Source organism: Miscanthus floridulus, chromosome 6 (assembly GCF_019320115.1).
Source record: "Miscanthus floridulus cultivar M001 chromosome 6, ASM1932011v1, whole genome shotgun sequence".
Classification (NCBI taxonomy): Eukaryota; Viridiplantae; Streptophyta; class Magnoliopsida; order Poales; family Poaceae; genus Miscanthus; species Miscanthus floridulus.
This window is the reverse complement of record NC_089585.1, coordinates 76,751,018-76,772,858: the sequence shown is the minus strand read 5'-3', so window position 1 is coordinate 76,772,858 and position 21,841 is coordinate 76,751,018. Positions and strand designations below refer to the sequence as shown.

At 46.2% G+C, this 21,841-nt stretch overlaps 1 protein-coding gene and 1 pseudogene across 11 annotated transcripts; both read right to left on the bottom strand.

Annotated features, from left to right (window-relative positions):
- Window positions 1–8,609, bottom strand: part of LOC136460722 (cytochrome P450 94A2-like) — a 36,716-nt pseudogene extending 28,107 nt beyond the window's left edge.
- Window positions 8,610–14,017: 5,408 nt separating this feature from the next.
- Window positions 14,018–21,189, bottom strand: LOC136456167 (peptidyl-prolyl cis-trans isomerase CYP57-like). Of its 11 annotated transcripts, XR_010759362.1 has the most exons (15): window positions 20,814–21,189; window positions 20,368–20,546; window positions 20,165–20,263; window positions 19,907–20,010; window positions 19,678–19,822; window positions 18,827–19,043; window positions 18,643–18,700; window positions 17,783–17,987; window positions 17,449–17,622; window positions 17,170–17,356; window positions 16,669–16,746; window positions 16,368–16,557; window positions 15,353–15,768; window positions 15,023–15,266; window positions 14,018–14,602 (listed from the first exon to the last, which is right to left on the bottom strand). XR_010759362.1 is itself a non-coding variant. In XM_066455952.1 (11 exons), the coding sequence occupies exons 1-10, from the start codon at window positions 21,031–21,033 to the stop codon at window positions 17,216–17,218; spliced, it is 1,542 nt and encodes a 513-aa protein (XP_066312049.1). In that variant the 5' UTR covers window positions 21,034–21,189; the 3' UTR covers window positions 15,277–15,768; window positions 17,170–17,215. The 11 variants fall into 11 exon arrangements, 2 of the variants coding, with proteins under 2 accessions (XP_066312049.1, XP_066312048.1); XR_010759363.1 differs by lacking the exon at window positions 16,368–16,557 and having other exon boundaries at window positions 14,022–14,602; XR_010759361.1 differs by lacking the exons at window positions 16,368–16,557; window positions 16,669–16,746 and having other exon boundaries at window positions 14,026–14,425; window positions 14,512–14,602.
- Between the last annotated feature and the right edge of the window lie 652 nt (window positions 21,190–21,841).

The following is a 21,841-nucleotide window of genomic DNA, read 5'->3' as shown; positions in this document are numbered from 1 at the left end:
ACCTCATCGAGGCTTATGTCGACGATGTAGTTGTCAAGACCAAGGAAGCGCATACCCTTGTTGACGACCTGGCATGCACCTTTGCAGCCCTTAATACATTTCAATGGAAGTTAAACCCAAAGAAGTGCATCTTTGGTGTTCCTTCTGGTATATTGCTTGGCAACATTGTCAGTCACGACGGCATATGCCCTAACCCAGAGAAAGTCAAAGCTGTCTTAGACATGAAGCCGCCCAAAAAGGTGAAGGATGTCCAGAAGCTTACCGGATGCATGGCTGCTCTCAGTCGTTTCATATCAAGATTAGGAGAGAAAGGACTACCGTTTTTCAAGCTGCTCAAAGCATCCAAGAGTTTTGAGTGGTCAGAGGAAGCAGACGTCGCCTTCACACAGCTAAAACAATACCTTACATCACCTCCGGTCCTCACTGCTCCCAGAGAAGATGAAACTCTCCTACTTTACATTGCAGCAACTAATCGGGTGGTCTCCACTGCCATGGTGGTCGAGCGCGATGAGCCTGGCCACGCCTATAAGGTACAGCGACCAATCTATTTCATCAGTGAGGTACTCAATGAATCCAAGACTAGGTACCCATAGATTTAGAAACTGATATACGCCATACTAATAACATCCCAAAAGTTGAAACATTACTTCGACGGATATCGTGTGGTGGTCATGACTGAGTATCCTCTGGGAGACATCATTCGCAACAAGGATGCGAATGGGTGCATTGTCAAATGGGCAATGGAGCTATGCCCTTTCTCCTTGGAATTCACAAGCTGTACTACAATCAAGTCTCAGGCACTCGTTGATTTCATCGTCGAGTGGATAGACTTAAGCACACCTGCCTCTCAGGGGCCCGATGAGTATTGGAAGATGTACTTTGATGGCTCTCTCAACATCGATAGTGTAGGAGTAGGAGTCCTTTTCGTGTCACCATCCAAGGAGTAGCTCCAGTACGTCCTCAGGATTTATTTCCTAGCATCTAATAATGCCGCCGAGTATAAAGCATGCCTACATGGTTTGCGCATTGCGGTCGAGCTCAGTGTCAAACATCTCTATGTCTATAGAGACTTGGCTCTGGTCATCAACCAACTCAACAAGGACTGGGACACGACCAGCGAAAAGATGGATGAATACTGCAAATCGATCAGAAACCTAGAAGGCAAGTTCTATGGCATTGAGTACACACACGTGGTCCGGGACAAAAATCAAGTAGCAGATGCGCTGTTAAAGTTAGGATCATCCTGAGCCAAAGTCCCACATGGCGTATTCATTCAGGACCTGCTCACGCCTTCCATCTAAGAGGAAGATCCAACGGTCGACAAGCCTCCAGACCAGCTATTGGTGGCTACGGTTCCGACATCAAGCACCACCGAACCACCTCCGACCACTAACAAGCTTGACTAGAGAGTACCTTTCATCAAGTACCTGATAGATGGTAGTGGTTACACTAATCGGATAGAGAACGAGCACCTGATGCGTCGCAGTAAGTAGTATCTGCTCGTCAATGGCAAAATTATGGCGCAGGAATGCAAAGGAGGAAATCTTGATGAAGTGTATAACCTAGGAGGATGGTGAACATCTCCTGGACCAAATCCACTCTAGCTCCTATGGCAACCATGCAGCCTCGAGAACGCTGGTTGGCAAGGCTTTCTGAGCAGGGTTCTATTGGCCGTCAGCTGTGGCCGATGCAGAGAAGCTAGTCCACCATTATGAGGGTTGTCAGTTCTTCGCCAAGAGAATACATATACCAGCACATGAGATCCAGACAATACCAACCTCTTGGCCTTTCGCATGCTAGGGACTGGATATGATCGGGTCCTTCAAACCAGCTCCTAGGAAATTTACATGTGTCTTTGTCTTGATCGACAAATTTTCTAAGTGGATAGAGTACATGCCTCTAGTACAGGCATCTTTAGAAAAGGCTATCACGTTTATCGACCAGGTCATCCACTGCTTCGACATACCCAACAGCATCATCACTAATCTAGGCACTTAGTTCACTAGGAACGCTTTTTGGGACTTCTATGATGAAAGGAGCATAGTAGTAAAATATGTCTCGGTGGCACACCCCAGAGCTAATGGATAGGTCAAGCGGGCAAATGGTATGATCTTGGATGCACTTAAGAAGAGGATGTATAGAGAAAACGACAAGGCTCATGGAATATGGCTCAAAGAATTACCAGCCGTGGTCTGGGGCCTCAGAACCCAGCTAGTCGCAATACCGGCGTATCACCATACATTATGGTTTATGGCGCTAAGGTAGTGCTCCCAGCAGATATAGCCTTCAGATCAGCATGGGTAGAGAACTTCGACGAAGACAAGGCCAATGAAGCGTGGGAGCTGGAAGTGAATAGTGCAGAAGAGAAGCGGCTCGATTCTTGCGTACATATAGCCAAATACCTTGCTGTTTTGTGTAGGTACTATAACAAGAACATTAAGGAGCAGTTCTTGGTGGTCGGGGACCTGGTTCTGAAGTGTCCACAAACTCGCAACTCCATGGGAAGGGCCCTTCATGATCAAGGAAGTTACACGACCTATGTCTTACAGGTTAGCTCACCTGGATGGTACGGACGTACCCAATTCATGGCACATCAACAACCTTAGGCATTTCTATGCTTAACTGCTAAGATATGTACTCCTCTTGTACTTTTGATTTAATTCAATAAAGCTACTATGATTTCTCCGACCACTCTAATGTGTCACCTCGAAGTCCATTATTATTCTAACTTAACCAGTCAAAACCGACCTCCATTCCTTCCCGAGTTTTCGGAGTAGGCCTTGTCTTTGGTTCCTCCCAACGCATGCATGAGATCTGCTCTCTAGCTATGGGTGATCGGCAGGTCCCCTCTGGTTTGACTTGTCTGCGTCTACGTGTGCACAGGCTATGCTTCTCACACTCCAACCACAAGACAAACCAGGGCCATACAAACCTATCAGGATGACGTGTTGACTAAACTGGTACAACTAAACAGAACGCTAACATGTTCTCACTTAGTTACACCAACATGAGATTCAAGCTTAAATACGTTTTTCACAAAACAAACAAGCTTATGATATACAGTTACGTTATTACAAGCTTGCCTGAAAAGGTCCAAGTTTACAATAACACAACTACATCTTCTTCTATAGCTATAGTCTATACTATTGGTTGGTCGGGATATGCGACACCTGCTGCTCGTTGGGCTTGACATTGTGGTCAAGTCCCAGGGACTCTTGTACTGGTCGAGCTAAAGAAGATGGCCCCACCGATGCTTGGCTAGTCGAGACCGTAGGCTTCACCGGTTGGCTCAAAACTGATGGTGTTTCTAGCTGACTTGTTGATGGCATACCCTGTACAGGTGCTATCTCGCCTCCACACAGGTTAATGTCACCAATTATTCTTGCCGACAAGTCCAGCTGGGTCATTCGAAGCTCCTCAGCCTTGTCTAGATCTACCTCCTTCGGGTATCCAGCCTCCAGGCGCTTGAGATCGATCAAGGGGTAGTGAGCACATACCATGCTTAGCACATGTGCGCCTGTGTACTCACATGCCTCCTTCACGAACTCTTGGAACCATCCCCATGGCTTTTGGCATCTATCAACTAGTCCGAGCTGCGGCGTCCTTGGCACTTCCTCTATAAGCGTTGGGTCGATAAGGTTGAGGACCAACAAAATGCCAGTTGCCACTTCCTAGCACCAGTTTTTCCATGTGTCCCAATCCTCGGTGATCTCTAGGCATCGCGCCTTCTAGCCATCACGATCTTTCATCACAGCTTCTAGATGCTTCTTGGCATTGACTTTTAAAACTGCAAACTGCACAAGACATTAAAACGTCATGCCATGACAAGATAAGGCGGGCAACAAAAGTGAGCAAGGTGGTCTAGAACACTTACCTTTTAGTTCCTCCTTCATCTTGGTTGTGTGGTCCCGGAGTTACGACTGGTCGTGCACTAGTTTCTTGTTGTCCTCCTTCAGGCGACCACACTCTATGACCACACGGCTATTCTTCTCTTGGAGACGGACTACTTCGGCTTCTAAGCCTGCACTATAGCTGTTACTACCAACAATGCAACAGCACATGTCATGCACTTGTTGTGATAAAGTGACAACTTACTAGTTTTTTCCTGCTCTTTGTTACTGAGCTGGACGACCAGGTTCTGGTTCTGTGCCTCTTGCTCCGTCCTCTCATGGTCGGTGGCTTCAAGTTGGTGGCGCAAGCATTCCACCTCGGCTGCCAGTTCTTTATTCCTTGTTGTGATCCCCTCAATCTGGTCGAAGCACTTCTTTCGGTACCTTGCGGTCTTCATTAAGTCTTGCATGTAAAAAGCTAAGTAAGACAGTTTCACTGCATAGCAGGATCAGGTGGTCAAGCAAAACATACCTGGACTTTCGTCACCAAACGTTTCGCTGCTCGTTCAACTTTCATGGTCTCTTCGACCTCTGGGATTTCCTCATGAACAACCCATTGGTCGTTCCGCCAACGCGACACATATACATGTTGTCGTTTGTCCTGGGGACGGCCCAGGACTTCCTCTACTTTGTCCTCTTCGGCCTCTTCTTCGGGTAGCGGTGCTGGTCCAGAGTTTCCAGCTTCTGCGATCACTATGGCCTTCCCACGGGCCATAGCATCGGCAAACGTGCTCTGTGCCACCTCCGGCTGCTGCTCCTCAGTTTGGTCTGTTACCCTTGGCGCTGAAGTGTCCCCCTCAGCAGGGTTAATGCTCGGGGCACCTGTACTTGGCTTGGCTCTCCCCTCGACCACCTACTCGAGGACTGTTGGCAGGCCGCTTGTCTGCTGAGGCTCCGGCGGACTTTCTACTATAGGTTCCTCCATGGCCGGCTGCTAGGCAGTTTTCTCTGACATTGCTAGTGGAGCCACATTGCTTCAGCTAGTTGGTTGGGATTTTCGGTGGACGTCGACCTAATATATACGAGATAAGTTCAGAAGACAACAGTATTCAATATAAATTGTAAGCTTACATTAAGGTTACAAATACTTACATGTTGGAAGCATGGAATGATGTGGCGAAGGCGCGTCTCTTCAGTCGTACTTGCTCCACGTGCTCTGCGGGTGCCACCTGGTCTCCCTCTATGACCAGCACTGGCACTGGGGCTTGATGCTCGACCCCTTTGCCGCTTCTCCTCCACGCTGCAGTGGTCAGTGATGCGGGTCCCATGGGCACGGAGGAGCCACCTTGCTCCATCGACTCCAGTTGCCTCCTCCTCTTTCGAGGGACGAGTCAAAAGATGTCTACATCCTCTGTTTCATCGTCTGACAATGTAAAGATTGCCTGATGACGCTTGCTGGCTGCTGGCCGCTTACCAGCAGCTCTGGCCGCTGCCTCCTCCCCAACTTCGAGCACAGCCCAGTTGACGTCTTCGATCCCAGCGGTGGTCTAGGCAGTTGGGCCGGCAACTTGCGGCCAATCTACACCAGGGGGTGGAGACACGAACACTATTGCTCTATCACAACCATTAATCTAGGAAACACAAAGGAGATAACATAGTAAGTTTTTGTTACAACATAAAACTACGGGTACAAGGCAGAATGATTTACCTTTGGGGGAGGTCAGGCGAGCTTGAAAGCATGCTCGATGTCGCTCAATCTGACATAATTTGGATCAGCTAAGTTGAATAGCTCTCCAATCCTGGCTTTGACTTCGATCTTGTTAAGCGCCTCTTTCCTAGTCCTCGTTGGGTCTACGCTACCTTGGTACTCATAGCCAGGATGTACCCTCCTCTGGCAAGGCTGGATCCTTCAGCTGATGAAGTTCCTAACCATGCTTGGACCGTCCAGTTTCCTCCATGGGATCATCCCAAGTAGTTCTAGGATCTGTTCTAGGTGTTCGGGTTTCTCCGACCAGCTAGTTTTCTTCTCCGGAATGAACCCCACGTCGCACAGTGTGATCGTGTTTGGCTCTTCATGGATGTAGAACCACTTCTTATACCAGTCATCAAGCGACGTGTTCCAAGGGCAGTGCAGGTATTGGGCCTTCATCCCGTCATGAAGATTGAGGTACACACCTTCGGCTATCTTCGAGCCACCGCTTCCTTTCTTCCGTAGACAGAAAAGATGGCAAAAGAAGTCGAAATGGGGCTAGAAGCCACCATATGCTTTGCAAAGATGAATGAAGGTGGAGACAAGAAGAATCGAGTTGGGATGCAGATTGCAAATCCCAACCTTGTCATACAAACAGAGCCCCTGAAGGAAAGGGTGCACTAGAACCCCAAAACCCCACTTGAAGAAATCTTCGAAAACCACAATCTCACCTGGTTGTGGATCAGGGTACCCCTCGCCCTCCGATGTGCGCCATCCTGCGAGTTCCTTATTGTGGAGTACTCCCATGATGATGAGGTCTTCGATGGTCTGCTCGTTGCTTCTTGACTTCCACCACTCCTTCGCCATGACTTAGGTTTTCTTCTGGGCGTCACTCTTCGCCATGAATCCACCCTTGCGGATGAAGGTGGATACGGTGGAGGGGTGATTGGTGATGATTTCAGATGTATTAGGGTTGGCAAGAGGAAGAAGAAGGCTGCGGCGGCGAATGGTAATGGGGTTTGGCAAAAAGTAACTTACCAATTCTATATTATAAATAACCAAGAGTTCCGCCGTTTTGTCTACCCAAGATTCTTGGGAGACGTGCACACGCGCCACAGATGGTTGTTTTCACAACCTCGAGATCTATGCCAATATATGTGCCTCTTTGTTATCAGTGTATGCGCCTCTTCGTTGCCAGTGAGAGGGCCCACACTGACACACCTCCATACAGGTGCCAAGTGACTGTTTGCTTGAAAGGACAAGAGGGCAGTATGACGTGCTATACCCGTCTACTTTTTTGACCCAACGTGTCAGATTGGACTTGACAGAGTAAGAAGATAAATAAATACACCAAATAATAGTACAAGTGGCATTCGTTTCTTCGCCGCATGCCTTGTGCTCAGGGATGGCCCAGACCACTATCGTGCTCGGGGACTACCCAGACCACTATCGTGCTCGGGGACTGCCCAGACCACTACCATGCTTGGGGACTACCCAGACCACTACCGTGCTCGGGGACTGCTCCAACCACTACCATGCCCGGGGACTGTTCATAACAATGCTCGGCGACTGTTCTCCTCGGCTACATGTGATGTGTACTCACATACAGTTGAGAGGCATTTATTTGGACCTTGCTACAAGGCTTATACTTCACCTTCCAGCAAGCTCGGGGACTACATCGGTACGATGCACCTGTCGGTGCATCTCGTATTGATTGTACAACGATTGGATTCTTAACTTCAGTGGAAATTCTTTTTAGAACCTGACACCACGTGCCTGTGTCACCTACTACCAGGCTCGAGGACTAAGTGGGCACACTTCACCTTGCGATGAATGTGTTTATTTAATCGACCCCTACGCTTTGACTGATTGTCAGGATTACTACTGTCCAAGGGTCACTTACATTTCTTATTAGAAATACAAGTGGGCACACTTGATAAGGAAAGAAATCTTTTTCTTTTTTCTTTAAGAGCACCATGCATTCTTCGGACAACCGGAATCTTTGGCTATAATCATGGTATACTGCTCTTTGTTCTGATCAGAATGCTGGCGCATTTGATTGGTCAATATTTCAATCAATTGGAGATGACATGAAGAAGGATCACATTAGTCGAAGGAGATCAAACGGTGTGTCGCAGCATAATACATGGTGCTCGGGGACTAGCTGTGGGGGTATTAATCCCTATACCCTTATGGCTAGGCTTGGGCCGGCCCGGATCAGGGGGTCCAGTCCACTAAAAGACGATGCGTGGCTCGGCCAACCTGTTCGGAGTCCCGCATAATGAGTCAAGGTAGATTTGGAGATCAAGCAAGATCTTGGTCGGTTAGAATAGGAATCCTTATCTGGCCACCTATGGCAATTGTAACTGGCTAGGATTAGTTTCCAGATCTGTAACCCTGTCTCCCGGACTATATAAGGCGGGCAGGGGACCCCTCTAAAAACATCTCTCATTGACATACAGCAATATAATCAGATGCAGGACGTAGGTATTACGCCTTTACGGTGGTCGAACCTGGATAAAACCTTGTGTCTGTCTTGCATCACCGTCTTGTTTGTGGCTTGCGCATCTGTCTACCGATAATCTACTACCTTGGGCATACCCCTAGGTAGACTGCTGACCATATTTCATCGACACTAACCAATCTGGATGATACACTTCTTTTATGAATTCGGTAGCTAAGAGCCATTTTATTTCTACCCTAATAGCCTCCTTGTCTAGAGCGAATCGGTAGAGTTTCTGCTTGATCGGTTTGGCGGTCGGTGAAACATTCAAGGAGTGCTCGATCTTCTCCCGTGGTATCCCTAGCATGTCTGTGGGTTTCCAAGCAAACACATCGGCGTTGGCACGTAGGAAGGAGATGATCGCGCTTTCCTATTTGGGGTCAAGGTGAGCCCCAATCTTCACGGTCTTGGAGGGATCGTCGAGGCCGAGGCTGACCTCCTTGACTTCCTTTGACTTGGCAGACGCGAGGGGAGGCTCCAGCTCTGGGATCTCCAAGTCTTTAGCAGGCACTATCTTGGCTTTGGTGACCACGCTAGCCATCTGGATGGAGAGGTCGGTAGCTTCGGCGAGGGCAAGAATCTCCATCTCGCAAGCGTAGGTGATGGTGAGGTTGGCCCATAGGGCCAAGACTCCAGCAGGCGAAGGCATCTTCAGCACCAGATAGGCGTAGTGCGGCACGGTCATGAACTTGGCTAGAGCTGGCTGACCAAGTATGGCGTGGTAAGCAGTGTCGAAGTCGGCGACGTAGAAGTTGATATGTTCGACGCGGTAGTTGCTTGCCATGCTGAACTAAACTAGTAGGGTAATCTCTCCAAGCCATTTGGAGGCCCTGCCTGGCACCACACCCCAAAAGGTGGATTCGGAAGGTGTGAGATCGGACAAACCGAGGCCTAGCTCTTTTAGGGCTCCGACGAAGAGGAGATTCAGAGCGCTCCCACCATCAACGAGCACTTTTCTGAAGAGCACCTTCTGTGTAGTTGCGTCGAGGACGAGGGGAAAACGCCACATGTAGGGAATATCCGCCCACTGGTCGGCCCTACTGAAGGTGATGGGGACCTCAGACCATGGGCGATGGCTGGGGTTAGCGTTGGTGTCTTCCATAGAAACAGAGAGCACCCGCCGTGCGGTGAGCTTCTACTCTCAGTGGAGGTGACGCTGCCAAAGATGGTGGCGACCACCTTATCATGGTCCTGAAAGGCATTGTTGTTGCCCCTAGGTGTTCAGCGACCTCCAGCTCCATCATTGGCGTCGTTGTCGAGCCTCTTGTCCTAGAACTCCTTAGCCAAACCCATGTAGTCCTTCATCTTGTGTTTGGCGTTCTTGTGAAGAGGGCACGGGCCATCAAGGATCTTTTGGTACTGTTTGTCATAGTTGCACTTGGCATGAGGTTGACTGACGGCGGCGACGATGTGTTCTGGCCAGTAGCGGTGATTTTGGCCAGGCCTGTGTCCTCCTGTCCGATCACGACCGCTATCACAATGGTAGCTGCGGTTGTTGGGGCAGCGATCGCTGTGGCGTCGGTCGTCATAGCAGTGAGACGGGCGATGAGTGCCTACATCCTCATTGAAGCGCACCTCGACTTCCTCGGCATCGGCGTACTGGCTGGGCATAGTTATCATCTCGCTAATACCAGTGGGTGGCTTGCAGTTGAATTTGGAGCGAAGCTCGCGATGGTGGAGTCCTCGGATAAAGGCGGTGATGAATTCAGCTTCCGTGATGTTGGGAATAGAGTTCCTCATCTTGGAGAAACATCAAATGTAGCTGTGGAGGAGCTCAGATGGCTTTTGGTTGATGCGGCTAAGATCATGTTTGGTGCTAGGTCGAGTACACGTGGCTATATAGTTGTCGGTGAAGAATTTCTTCACCTCTTCCCATGATCCAATGGAGTCCGGCGTAAGGCTGGTAAACCAGCTCATGGCAGGTGGTGTGAGCATGATGGGGAGATAATTTGCCATGATGCTGGTGTCTCCTCCGGTGGCGTGGACAGCAGTGGCATAAGCCTATAGCCACTGTGTCGGGTTCATTCTTCCTTCGTAGGGCTCGACCCCAATGATCTTAAAACCACAGGGCCACCGAAGTGTTCGGAGTGCCCTTGTGAAAGTTGGAGGCCCCTTAGGGTTGTCAACACCATCATCCATAGCGTTACGGTCAGGGATAGGCTCGAGAGCTGAGTCCGAATTGTCGTAGTCCTGCTCGTACTCCTAGTGGCGACACACTTCGTCTTCATGGCGACCGAAGCGACATTGCTTGATACGTCGTCATGCATCCTGGAGGTTGCTGAGGTGCACTCGAGCGTCCTGTTCGACCTCCTAGTCACGTTGGCGATGGCCCCCGGCTCCCCCTAGAGAGGTAGCGACTGATCGACAAAACAGCTTTGACTGGGGCGGCGGTTGGATCTTGGTGTAGCTGATCAGTGAATCGTGCTTGTAGAGCACGAAGGTCGCTTATCCTCGTGAATCTCATTGACCTGACAGTGAGCCGCTTTAAGCATGGCGGCGATCTTGGCGAGCTCGGGCGTTTGAGGGAAACGAGCAAGCTCATTGGCAGCTACTACCAAATTGGCACTTAGAGTCTTGAAGACACCGTGGCCGTCAACGCGGGGAAATTCTTCGTTGAGGTCATGGTGGAGCGGGAGCGGTCTTCCTTGAGAATCGAGCCAATTATTGTGAGCAACCTCGGCCCTCGCAATGGCTACCTCGTTTTCTCGCCGCTGTGCGCGGTTGACATTCCGGTTCTCCCGAGCAACGCGCTCCTCCTTGGTTTTGCCATTCCTAGGAGGGTTGTCGATACTGATGTTGAAGATCGCACCACCCCGGAAGGGTGGAAGGAAGAGTTGCTCGAAGAAGGTTTTGGCAAGGGTCTCCGTAGAGCCCTGAGACTCGGAGCCCAGAGTTTCTTCTGGGATGGTCTAGAGGGGCACCCCAGGGCTCTGGCCTAAGTGTAGCATGTTGACGGTTGGCGGAAGCTAGACGGCGACCTGGTCTATGAGTAGACGAGCATCGTCCACTTGGTCGGTGAATTTACCCCTCAGGGTGTGTTGGTAAGCGGCGGCGGCGTTGGCGAACCCAAAGGGTAGGGCCATAGCCCCTACAGTTTCCTGAGTAGCCTCCGATAGATCTAGATCGGAAGGTGGTCGGCACTAAACCAGAGTGTCTAGAGTCGATTCGGCGATGGAGAGACAATCGGCGAGCTTCAGTCTGACCCGATCGATAGATTCGATCAGATCGTCGTTGTTGATCTGCCTCCTCTGGTAGCAAGGAAGCGGACGACGAGTTGTTGCTGAAGGAGACCTTAGAATCGGCTCTGAGATTGGATCTACAGTTGCAGGTGTGGGGGTGGTCAGCGCAGAACCGATCTGCCCTGGTTCGAGGAGCTCTCTGACTCCGTCAGCGTTGATGGCCCACAAGATGGATCCGACCGTGAAGATCTAGCCAGGCTACGGAAGGGACGAAGAGCCTATAGAAAAAGCCATCTTGTTCGACAAGAAAACAGCACGCACACCCCTACCTGGTGCACCAACTGTCAACAGAATATCGTTAGCAGTCCACCGAGGGGTATCCCACGATGGTAGATTGATCGGCAGAGGAGCGTGAGATCAAGAACAAGAAGGCAATAGAGACACACGAGTTAGACAGGTTCAGACCGTCAATACGACGTAATACCCTACTCCTGTGGTCTGTTGGTTTGTATTAGCTATCGTATGATATTGCGTGAGTTTGGAGGGGGTCCCTACCCGTCTTATATAGTCCGAGGAGCAGGGCTACAAGTCGGTTAGATCTGAGAGATAACCGGAAAGTAATAACTGATTACAGGAATCTTGGGATCATACAAATCCTAACAGATCTCATAGTATCTTTAGGATATCTTCCCTGTGTCTTGCGGGAGGCACCGAGCAGAGTCGTGCCCCGCAAGGCTTCGTCTTGTGGGCTGGGCCACCCCTAGGGGCGTAGCTCATGTGGCCTGTCGTGGGTATCCGGGGTCGTACACCCCACAAGTTGGAAAAGACTCTGGCTAGAGTGGCCTTCGTGGTCCTCTAGAGCTAACCTTTGCTGGATCGCTCGTAACCCCCTCAACGGAGAGTAGGACTTGTGATCCACTTGGTTTGTGCTAGCTCATGTGCAGGTGTATCTTGTGAGATACAACTCTTAGCAGGTCCTTGCAACTAGGAGAAAAAGATTGGAATCAAAGGTAGCAAGTTTGGAGCTTGGTGTGCTAACCTCGTGCATCTCAGACATGTCCAAATGACCTACCGAACATGTTCGGTATTTATCACCTGTGCTGATTTGAGTTCTTCTCCGCTCTAATCTTTGTGTTGCAGGATCGTGGCTCTTGTATTTGTTTAGTACTTGCTATATACTTTGTGTTTAGTTTGTGAAGGGTTAGTTTACTCTATTTTGGAGCTTTCAAGCAATTGGAAGCTCTCACTTTAATCGTTTCCGCATTTCAAGGTGTTAATTGTCAGAAACGCCTATTCACCCCCCCCCCATCTAGGCGGCATCCTAGGTCCTTTCACCCTTCCCCTCTCCTCGGTGGCCCTTCCTAGCCCTCTACTATGCGGGCGCGCCGGCCCTCGTAGCCCTAACCAAGCCAAGCGAGCACGAGGCTAGATCCACAGGTCCCTGTACATAGAAAGAAGAAAGAGAAGGAAGGAAGAGAGAATGACGAACAGGTCCCATTTGTCATTGTCTAGTGAAATAGATTTGGGAGCCCAAATTTAGGTGCTGCTGTTGGAGTGAAAGCAGAAAACCGAGCCAACAAAAATAGGGGGAAGCACCTAAATCAGATTTGGGGGCCCTGATTTGGGTGCCCCTGCTGAAGTTGCTCTGACTAACATATTGCATTAGGCATCACCATATATAGAATAAAGCTAACCGGGAAAGGAGGCATGTTTGTAGTGGTTCGAACGGCCGGTAGGTAATTATATTAATGGGACTCTATATATGGTGATGCCCAGTGCAATATGGCGGGAGTGAAAAATTCGGTAATTAATTAGAGGAAAACTACCACCGGATGTGAATAGATACTTGGTACAAAAAAATTTCGACAATTACATAAAGGGAAAGGCTAGCGTCCGGACCCCTGCACCGCACACCACGTCTGCTTCACGTGGGGCCCGCGCCGCTCCAGGTCCCACGCCCGCACTACGTCCCACATCGCTTCATGTCGATCTGCGCCTGCAAGGTTTCCCGCTCAGCCCCCCCCCCCCCCTCAACACCCACACGCATGCAGGCAGGCCCTGCAGCTGCAGCTGTAAATGGGTCCCACTACAACATGTGCAATATCAGATCTACTTTTGCAACATCTAGAGGAAACATTTGCAACATACGTTCGAAATAGTTGAAACACTTACAACATACGTCTGAAACACTTGCGAAACACTAGAAAAAACTTGAAAACCACGTGTGTGGCCATTGCAAATATTGCAAACATTCAGATGAAACCACTTGCAACATACGTATAAAAACATTTGAAACACTTACATATATATGCAACATTCAGATCTACTTTTGTAATATCCAGATGAAACACTTGCAACATACGTCTGAAACAGATAAAACATTTGAAACCTACACTTCAAACATACGTGTATAGCCATTGCAACATGTGCAACATCCCGATCTACTTTTGCAATATCGATGTGAAACACTTGTAACATACCCCTGAAACATCTAAAACACTTAAAATATACGCTTGCAACATGCGCTTTCCAGCGCAATATCACCTTGCTGCTTGGACGAATGGAGGCTCATCGTTGTGGAGCTTGACGCCGGTGCGGAGGTCGATGGCAGCACATGGAGCTCACCGGTGCCGCAGCAGAGGCAGCGTCGCCGGTGCCCCGGCGAAGGCACTGCACTGCCATCTCAATTTTAATTTAGTTCAAACAACTTGTAGTTTGAAACTGAGAGAGTATATTTTAATTTAGTTCATTTTTCAAACATCATTATCTATTCATACGGATCAAGTCAAATATCCACGTTCGAACCGTATTAGTTTTATTTTGGATGACAACTTTTTTACAAAAAATGAACTCACTCATATTTTTTATGACTAATAAAGCAAATTATGGTGCTTTTAATCTTTGTCAAATACAAAATCAGGTCCTCCACAAATAAGGAAAAAAATTGGGTGAGCGACGGGTCCATTAAACCACCCATGCGCCCCTAGGCTGGATCATCGACACGTGGCGAAGATAACAAATCAAGCGCTCAACATGGTGCTGCGCTTGGAGCCGATGACCGAGCCTGCAGGTCGCTACGCGAGGAGCCGAGACATCCGGGGGAGGAGCCGACGCACGTTGATTAGTTTTCCTCGCCACGCGTCAGTGATCCAACGTATGGGCGCACCGGTGGTTCAGTGGGCCCGTCGCCCACACAATTTTTTTTCACAAATAACCGGGCTACCTGTCATGTATTCATCGGCATTAATGTTCACCATAAAAAGGGTAAGAAAAAGAAAATAGAGCAAGATCCTAAATTTTTGGATCGACCACAGGATGCCAACAAATCTGAACCCAGAACTCCATCTCCATGGCCACCGCTTAAATCTGAGCCTGAGGCGGCTCGCGTCCAACACCCTTGCTGACAGGTAATATATATTTTTAATATACAATAGTTAGAGAGTAATATTTAGTCAAAAATAATGCAGTAAATGTTGATAATACAATATTTGCCGTCATATGGAACACGTGTTTTTATCACTAATAAATATATATAGCAAGAAAATATATTTCTCACAATTAACTTGGTATACAGTGACAAAAGAATATTTGCCACAACATTCTCACTAATTGTGTACCATGTGGCGATGCAAAATTTTGTCACTGATAAATGTAATAATAGTGGGGTAAATTGTTTAGCCACGATTAATATGGTAAATAGTGGCAAAATATAATTTTGCCACAACAGTTTCACACTAATCTTGAACCATGTGGCAATATAATATTTGATCACTCATAAATGGCAATAGCTGTGAGGAAAAAATATTTAGTCACAACTAACCTATTTATTAGTGGCAAATTAATGTTTCGCCACTAAATTAGCCTCTGAAGGTGCATCCTGTGGTGATATAGTAGTTTGACACTAATAATAGACACAGTAGTGGTGAAAATTAGTTTGGTCACTAATAACATGGCAATTAGTGACAAAACAAAATTTCGCCACCACATTTTACCAGTGATACTCAGCCTCCCTGTAGTGAGAGGGAAAAGAAGTGAGTACCGATTCATGCAAGTGAGAGAGAAACCTGCAAATGAGAAAGAAGACGATAGTTAGATCACTACCAAAATAGTGAAATTCTCCTAGTATTTTTAAGTACTAATAAAATAGTACCTGTTGGGTAAAAAATTACACAAGCATCAAAGTTTAAACACAAGACAAAGTTATATTCATTTCATGAACATACTGTAAATGTCAGAGGGGGTATTTATAGGGGTCCTAGTCTTCGTACTTTACATAGAATGACAATTTTACCCCCAATTCAAATGGTTACCGTCCTTTTCAACTACAAGGGCGAAGTAGGTTTTTTCCTCTCTTGAGCCTTCATTCTTTAACTTTTGTACATCAACTTCATCGATGTCTTCGTCTTCCAGACTTAGTCGATTTCCGCTTTGATTTTCTTCTTCTCTTAGAATGTTAGGCGAAGTCAAACTCTTGTCTTCGACTAATTCTTGCTTTCTTCTTTTCACCAGCGAAGACGAAATCTTTCTTACGAAGTCAAATTTTCACCTTCGCTTCGTTACTTCTTCCTACAAGTAAATTTTGTTATAGAAATCATAATTTCAACTTCAAAGTTTTAGGGGCTGAGTTTTCTTGGCGAAGTTAAATCCCCAACAGTACCACTAGCCATAGCACATAAGAATTCTCACTATGAGGCATTTGGTAGGGAAAGTTATACTAAATTTTGAATGCTAAAACACTAGAAAAAATCCACATCACTCAGAGAAGTCTAAAATTTTGGTTGTGGATCTTGGATCCAAATGCATGGACATGAGTTAAGAACAGGCATGACTAAGGTGTTCGTGAATAAAAATGAAGCACTTTGGCATTTCAGTGTCCTGTTTAATGAGAGAGAGAGAGAGAGAGAGAGAGAAGAAACATTGTTCAAGAAAATGTTGTCTGGCACTGATAATGGTTGTGAGATTCATGAACTTGTGTGAGAGCTGGTTGTTCACTACCACAAAAAAACAATTTTCAGAAGCAGATGAAATTGATCTTTAGCCAGTGGATGCACCAACCTGTGCTATTCATGTGTCTCTAGAAATTGATTTCTAAGTGCAAGAAAACGTAAACCCTAGCAAGGGTCTTGATTTGGTGGTTGAGTGACGATGTAAGAAATATGACTAACAATGTTTGCAAGCAAGCCTAAGCATGCCAAAGTAGGACCCTTCGCTGCCCCTTATATCGGTACTGCGTGACACAGAGCCACAACCATGATCGGTCAGGGCGCCACTTATCACAGCGCGAGGTGGAGCGTGTGCTTCTCTTGACTCGGCCAGAGCAACGGTCTGGGCACTGGCCCATTCTAGTTTCTGTGCCTGAGATAATTTTTTTCAACACAAATGAGCAATACACTTACACAAGATTTTTTTTCACAGTATTTGTATGTGTTTTGTTAGATTTGCGCAGACAGGTCCTGTGGTACCTACCGTCTAAATCTTTAAGTAACATGAATTGTAGAAATCCATGAGAGCTCCAAGAGATGCGTGAGGAGAATCCCTGAGACCCTGACAGCAAGAATGAGGCCACCAACCTTGAGGGCTTTCATGAGCAAACTAGGGAGGCGAATGACTGCCTATTCGGCCTCTTAATAAAAATAAGAAAATTGAGACAAAAGCTATTGTGTCAGCTTCAGCTCCTCAGAGAAACAGATATTACATAGCTAGTGATACAGAGAGCTGCTTCAACAGTGAGCCTATATAACCAATCTATTGTACAATTGCATTTACAGTTTAAGCAATCATGACAAATGCTAGAAAGGAAAACATGCCCACAGTTTGCAGTCCCAAGACCATGCCAAAACTGCATCATTTCCAATGTTTTCCAATGTGTTAAGATGCACTGGCATTTGGCAATGTTCAAGGAAAAATACGAGGCAGATACTATTATGTTAACGAGAGCAACTGGAAATGCAAGAGGTGGTTCAGTACCGTCCAGGGTAGGTAAGGAGCATTGACACAAAGTTAAGCTTTCCAATCAGGTGAGAGATCTGCCTGCCCATTCGCGCTCTCTCCGTTTAAGCTTTGCTTGTGTCTTGTTGAATTTTTCTTTTCCTTTCTCCAGAAGCGGGTCTACCACTACATAGTCATCTGGATCATCTTTCCTTGCCATTCCATCCTGTGAAGACCAAGTTTAATGTCATTCCTAATCTTTACATGATGCATCTATTTCCCTCGTGTGATAAAGGGCAAGAAAGGCTAGCAATCAACCTTGGAAGAACTGGGTAAGAAAGACAATCGGTTTGTGTGCCACCCTTTGTAGTCATCCTCCTCTTCATCTTCCTTTTCCACCTTATCAGTAGAAGGATTCTTTTCTTTGACATGATTGGTAGCAAGATTCTTACTGAGGAAAGAAGACTTGAACTTCTGTAACTTCGCTAGAGTCTAACACCAAAAAAAAACGTGTAAGAAGCATTGGACACCCAATTTGAGCAACACAAAAGCTAAAGAGATCAATTCAATGCCATGACATAAATCTGCATGACCTATCTTGGCATGAGAACTGTGGAAATTATCATATTATTTTTTTTTTTAAATCATTTACCTCATCTTCGCGGCCTTGGAGTCGACGTTTTTTCTGTTTTTGCAAATGTCTCTCTTGCTCAGCTGGATTTAGTAGCTGCAAATTAGCATCTGCTTTGGACATCCTCTGAGCACTCGCTTCTGAGCCAGCACCTTTTTTCTTCAAGGATAGTTTTTTAGCCTTTTGTAGCTCATGCTCCTGATCATCGTCCTCATCATTGTCCCTCCTATAAACCAACAATGAGGAATCACTTTAGAAAAAGCTGTTACACAAATATCCATAGAATACATGTCTAAAGTTTACATCATTTCAAACATGCAAAGACGCAGGAACTCTTCTTCCATTCTCACCAGGATAAGATATATTTAACATTTGCTATTCAATACACGGTAACCCTGCTTTTGACAAGCAATATGTTTATACAGTGCAAAGAAATAGAATCACTTTTCACCACGACAAGATAATGAAGAATAAACAAACTGTTTCTTCTTTTTAAAATAAGAATAAGAAATAAATGCAAGATGAAAAAGAAAGTATAAAAACCATGAGCAAGTACATAAATTTTTGCATAATAATTGTATATATTGCTATATACTGGTAACAGTCTTACCAGACAGATTTTTAGAAACCAATCACTTAACCTTGGATTGTAAAGAAATCAAGACTTTTCAGTTAAGGGTCATATAGAAAAAAAAAACAAAATGCTGCAGGGTATTCACCAGATCCAGGTAACTAATTGATCAGCGCTATATAATGGCTACTTATAAGTTTGAAATGAATGTGTTTCTATCATTACCTATTTTGTGTGTGTGTGTTGGGGGTGGGAGAGGGGGAGCATGATAATATGGGGAGAATGTATGTTCCAAAGAGGACAAGCATACCTATGTTGGATATTGGACCTGCGGTCTGATAGTTCCTTATCCTTATGATGTGGTTTATCTGTTCCAAAGAGGGCAGTAGCTTTTTAATCAAGATCCATGAGTAAAAAAGGATTGCATCTGATTTTCTAATTTCAGGACAACCACGATTCTAATAGAAACTTGAAACTTAAACAAAATATGCTACCTGCTTTAGAGGTTTCACGAGGGACATCACCAAGCTCTCTACGTTTTTTAAGGATTTGTGAGCGCATCCTGTTGTCAAAATCCTCTTCATTCTCATCTTCAGGATAATCATCAGACACTAGAGCATGCTCTTGCTCTCTTGATTCAACTTTCTTTGAGATCAAAGCATCCCTGACAGTTTGAACAGTATCCTTTTTCTTCTCCTCTTGCTCCTTGGACTGTAAAATGGGAATAAGCACAATGCTATTTAGATTTGGCAGAGCATAACAAGTTACAGAAGCAGGTAACACTATAATTGCAAAACCTGACCAGAGAAAAAGATGCAGATTGCACCCTAAACTAACTAAAAGGATGCCTGCCCACAAGAAAGACATTCAGCAAACAGGACTTAAGTACCAAAACAGCGTAATATAGTAACCACACTGATGTAGCAGAGACTGCACAGTTCTAGATAGCCTAGCTGCCACCAGGATAAGGTTGTCCTGTTATTTTCAACATGGTATATTCACTAGCTAAATATTTGTTGTTCACGTGTTGAACATTTTTTATCACAAGTGACAAAAAAATACCAGCTGACAGTAAAAGATACATATAAAATCCTAAACCAACCAAATACTAGAGGCCTTAAATTTAATGAGCAGAGCAAAGATGACTTATAAAAACAAACAGAAAAAAAAGGCAAGATGGTTTGTGTACTGATGTGGCAGAGACAGCACCATTCTAGATAGCATAGTTGCCAACTGGATAGGGTATTGTCTTCTTGTTTTCAGCATGGCATGTTCACCAGCAAAAGTTTGCTTAATAGGTAATATGATGCTGACCATTTTTTCCATCACAAGTGACAAAACTCACCAACTGTACATCCTCTGGTTCCCCTTTAAGAAAGCGGGGATCATCCAACACATCATGAATACTTTTTATTTTGGCCTGAACAGAGGTAGCTGCCTCATTCTCCTCCTCTTCTACTTCATCACCAAAAGAGAGGACGTTAAGTTGCCTGAAAGATTAACAGTTTGGGTCAAAACTAATCCAACAGGCATTGCATGGTCATCCTAAGAACAGTGTGGAGGAAACTACTTACTTAACTGCTTTCTTCTTAGGTTTCACCTCAGCATCAGCCTTGGCAACAGACTCGACCTTCTTAAGTTGCCTTGGAACAATATCCTCAAATGGGTCCCAGAGAACCTACGGAAACAGAAAAAGGAACCAGAAGGGTAAATTGGTTCGGATTGACAAATGATGGAGAAACTATAAGGTAGGTTATATATCGCCCAAACAAAATATGGGTAACTACCATAATTTGAAATAAATACAAAATATGACAGTTGAGAATAGACACCTCGACTGAAAGAATTTTCTGCGGGTACACAGGTCGATCATCCTTATCAGTCTCCACGTCAGCCAAGGAAAGAAGGTTGAAAATAGAATCACCAGTAACCTGCAGGCAATATGTAGTCAACCATGATAACTCCAAAGGAACACCACATTTTACCAAGACATGCACTGCAAGAAGCTCTTGAGTCTCGAGCTAAGACACAATACCTTACCAAAGATGGTGTTCTTCTTATCAAGCCAATCACAACGGTCAAGGGTGATAAAGAACTGGCTTCCGTTAGAATGAGGTGTGCCAGCATTGGCACAAGCCACTAAACCCCTGTGGTTAAACTTCAGCCGCGAGTGGAACTCATCCGCAAATGGTGCCCCATAGATGCTCTCGCCCCCTGCAGGAGCAAAACCAGAAGGATGTCATCAGCCCCAAATCGAAGCACCTCACCCCCACCTCCCCTGACACCCACAACAAAAGGCCACAACCTTATTTACCAAAACAATCAGGTAATGTTACCCAGGCACAGATACATCAAATTCGAGATATCAGTAATCCGATCGAAAACTATGAATCAATTCAGTAGACATCAACATCACGATGTGGAATCAGAAACCCTAGATAGGTACAGGTAGGTGAGGGGGACGGTCGGTTGGGTTCGTACCAGTGCCGCAGCCGGTGGGGTCGCCGCCCTGAACGAGGAAGTCCTTGATGACGCGGTGGAAGAGGGTGCCGTCGTAGTAGCCCTCGAGGCAGAGCTGCACGAAGTTGCGCGCCGCCTTGGGGGCCTCCTTAGGCCACAGCTCGATGTCGAGCGGGCCAGCCGTCGTCTGCACCACCACCTTCCCCTTCGTCGGGGGCTCAAGCACGTACACCGACGACATCCTGCCTGCCTCCTGTCGCCGCCGCCGCCTCGACGCTCTACCTCGCGAGCGTGCTCCCTCCCCCTACTCCCCGTTGGTACGGCCTAGGCGTCGGTCGGGCGGGCGGGGCGGGGCGGTTCGTCCGGTTCGTGGTTGGGTGATTGGGTCAGAGGCTCATCGGGTCCACGCTTTCTGTTTGCGAATACGGACTATGTCGATTCTTTTATCGATGGATAATGAAAGAATGTATAGGTTTTTTTTTTTTATCAATTGATTGATTTGTCATTATGAAAAACTAGCCATTGTTGTCCGCGCTTCGCTACGGGTGATGTGCTTAGTATAGAAAAAAATTTGAAAAATATGGCTCATATGTCTAATATGTTTTCTCATCGTGTTACTATGAAAGGTTGTCTATTTGGTACATTAAATGAGAAAAATATGGGAAGAAAAGGTAACATGGATTTTTTCATTACAACGTTGTAAACCAATATAGAGGTTGGTTGTTATTACATGGTGTCTATTCTAGGCCAGTAAATCAATGACATGTTAGTGAAAAGAAGTATTTGATAGAGTTGGGCTCAGGCAACTAACACTCTTAGATTCAAAGTACAACATTGGCTAGGATTATATTATAGGTGGAAAGAGCAAAAACTACAACACAAGTACGTCTCCTAATGCGAGGGTTTACAAAAAAGTGAATTAGAATCTACTCCCCTTAGGCGAAACTACAACATATTTCGTAAATTCAAAATTACACCAAAGATTACACGACGTCGAACACTAAGTTACACCGAAATTTAAAGTTACATGGTTAAAAGCAACCTAGTAC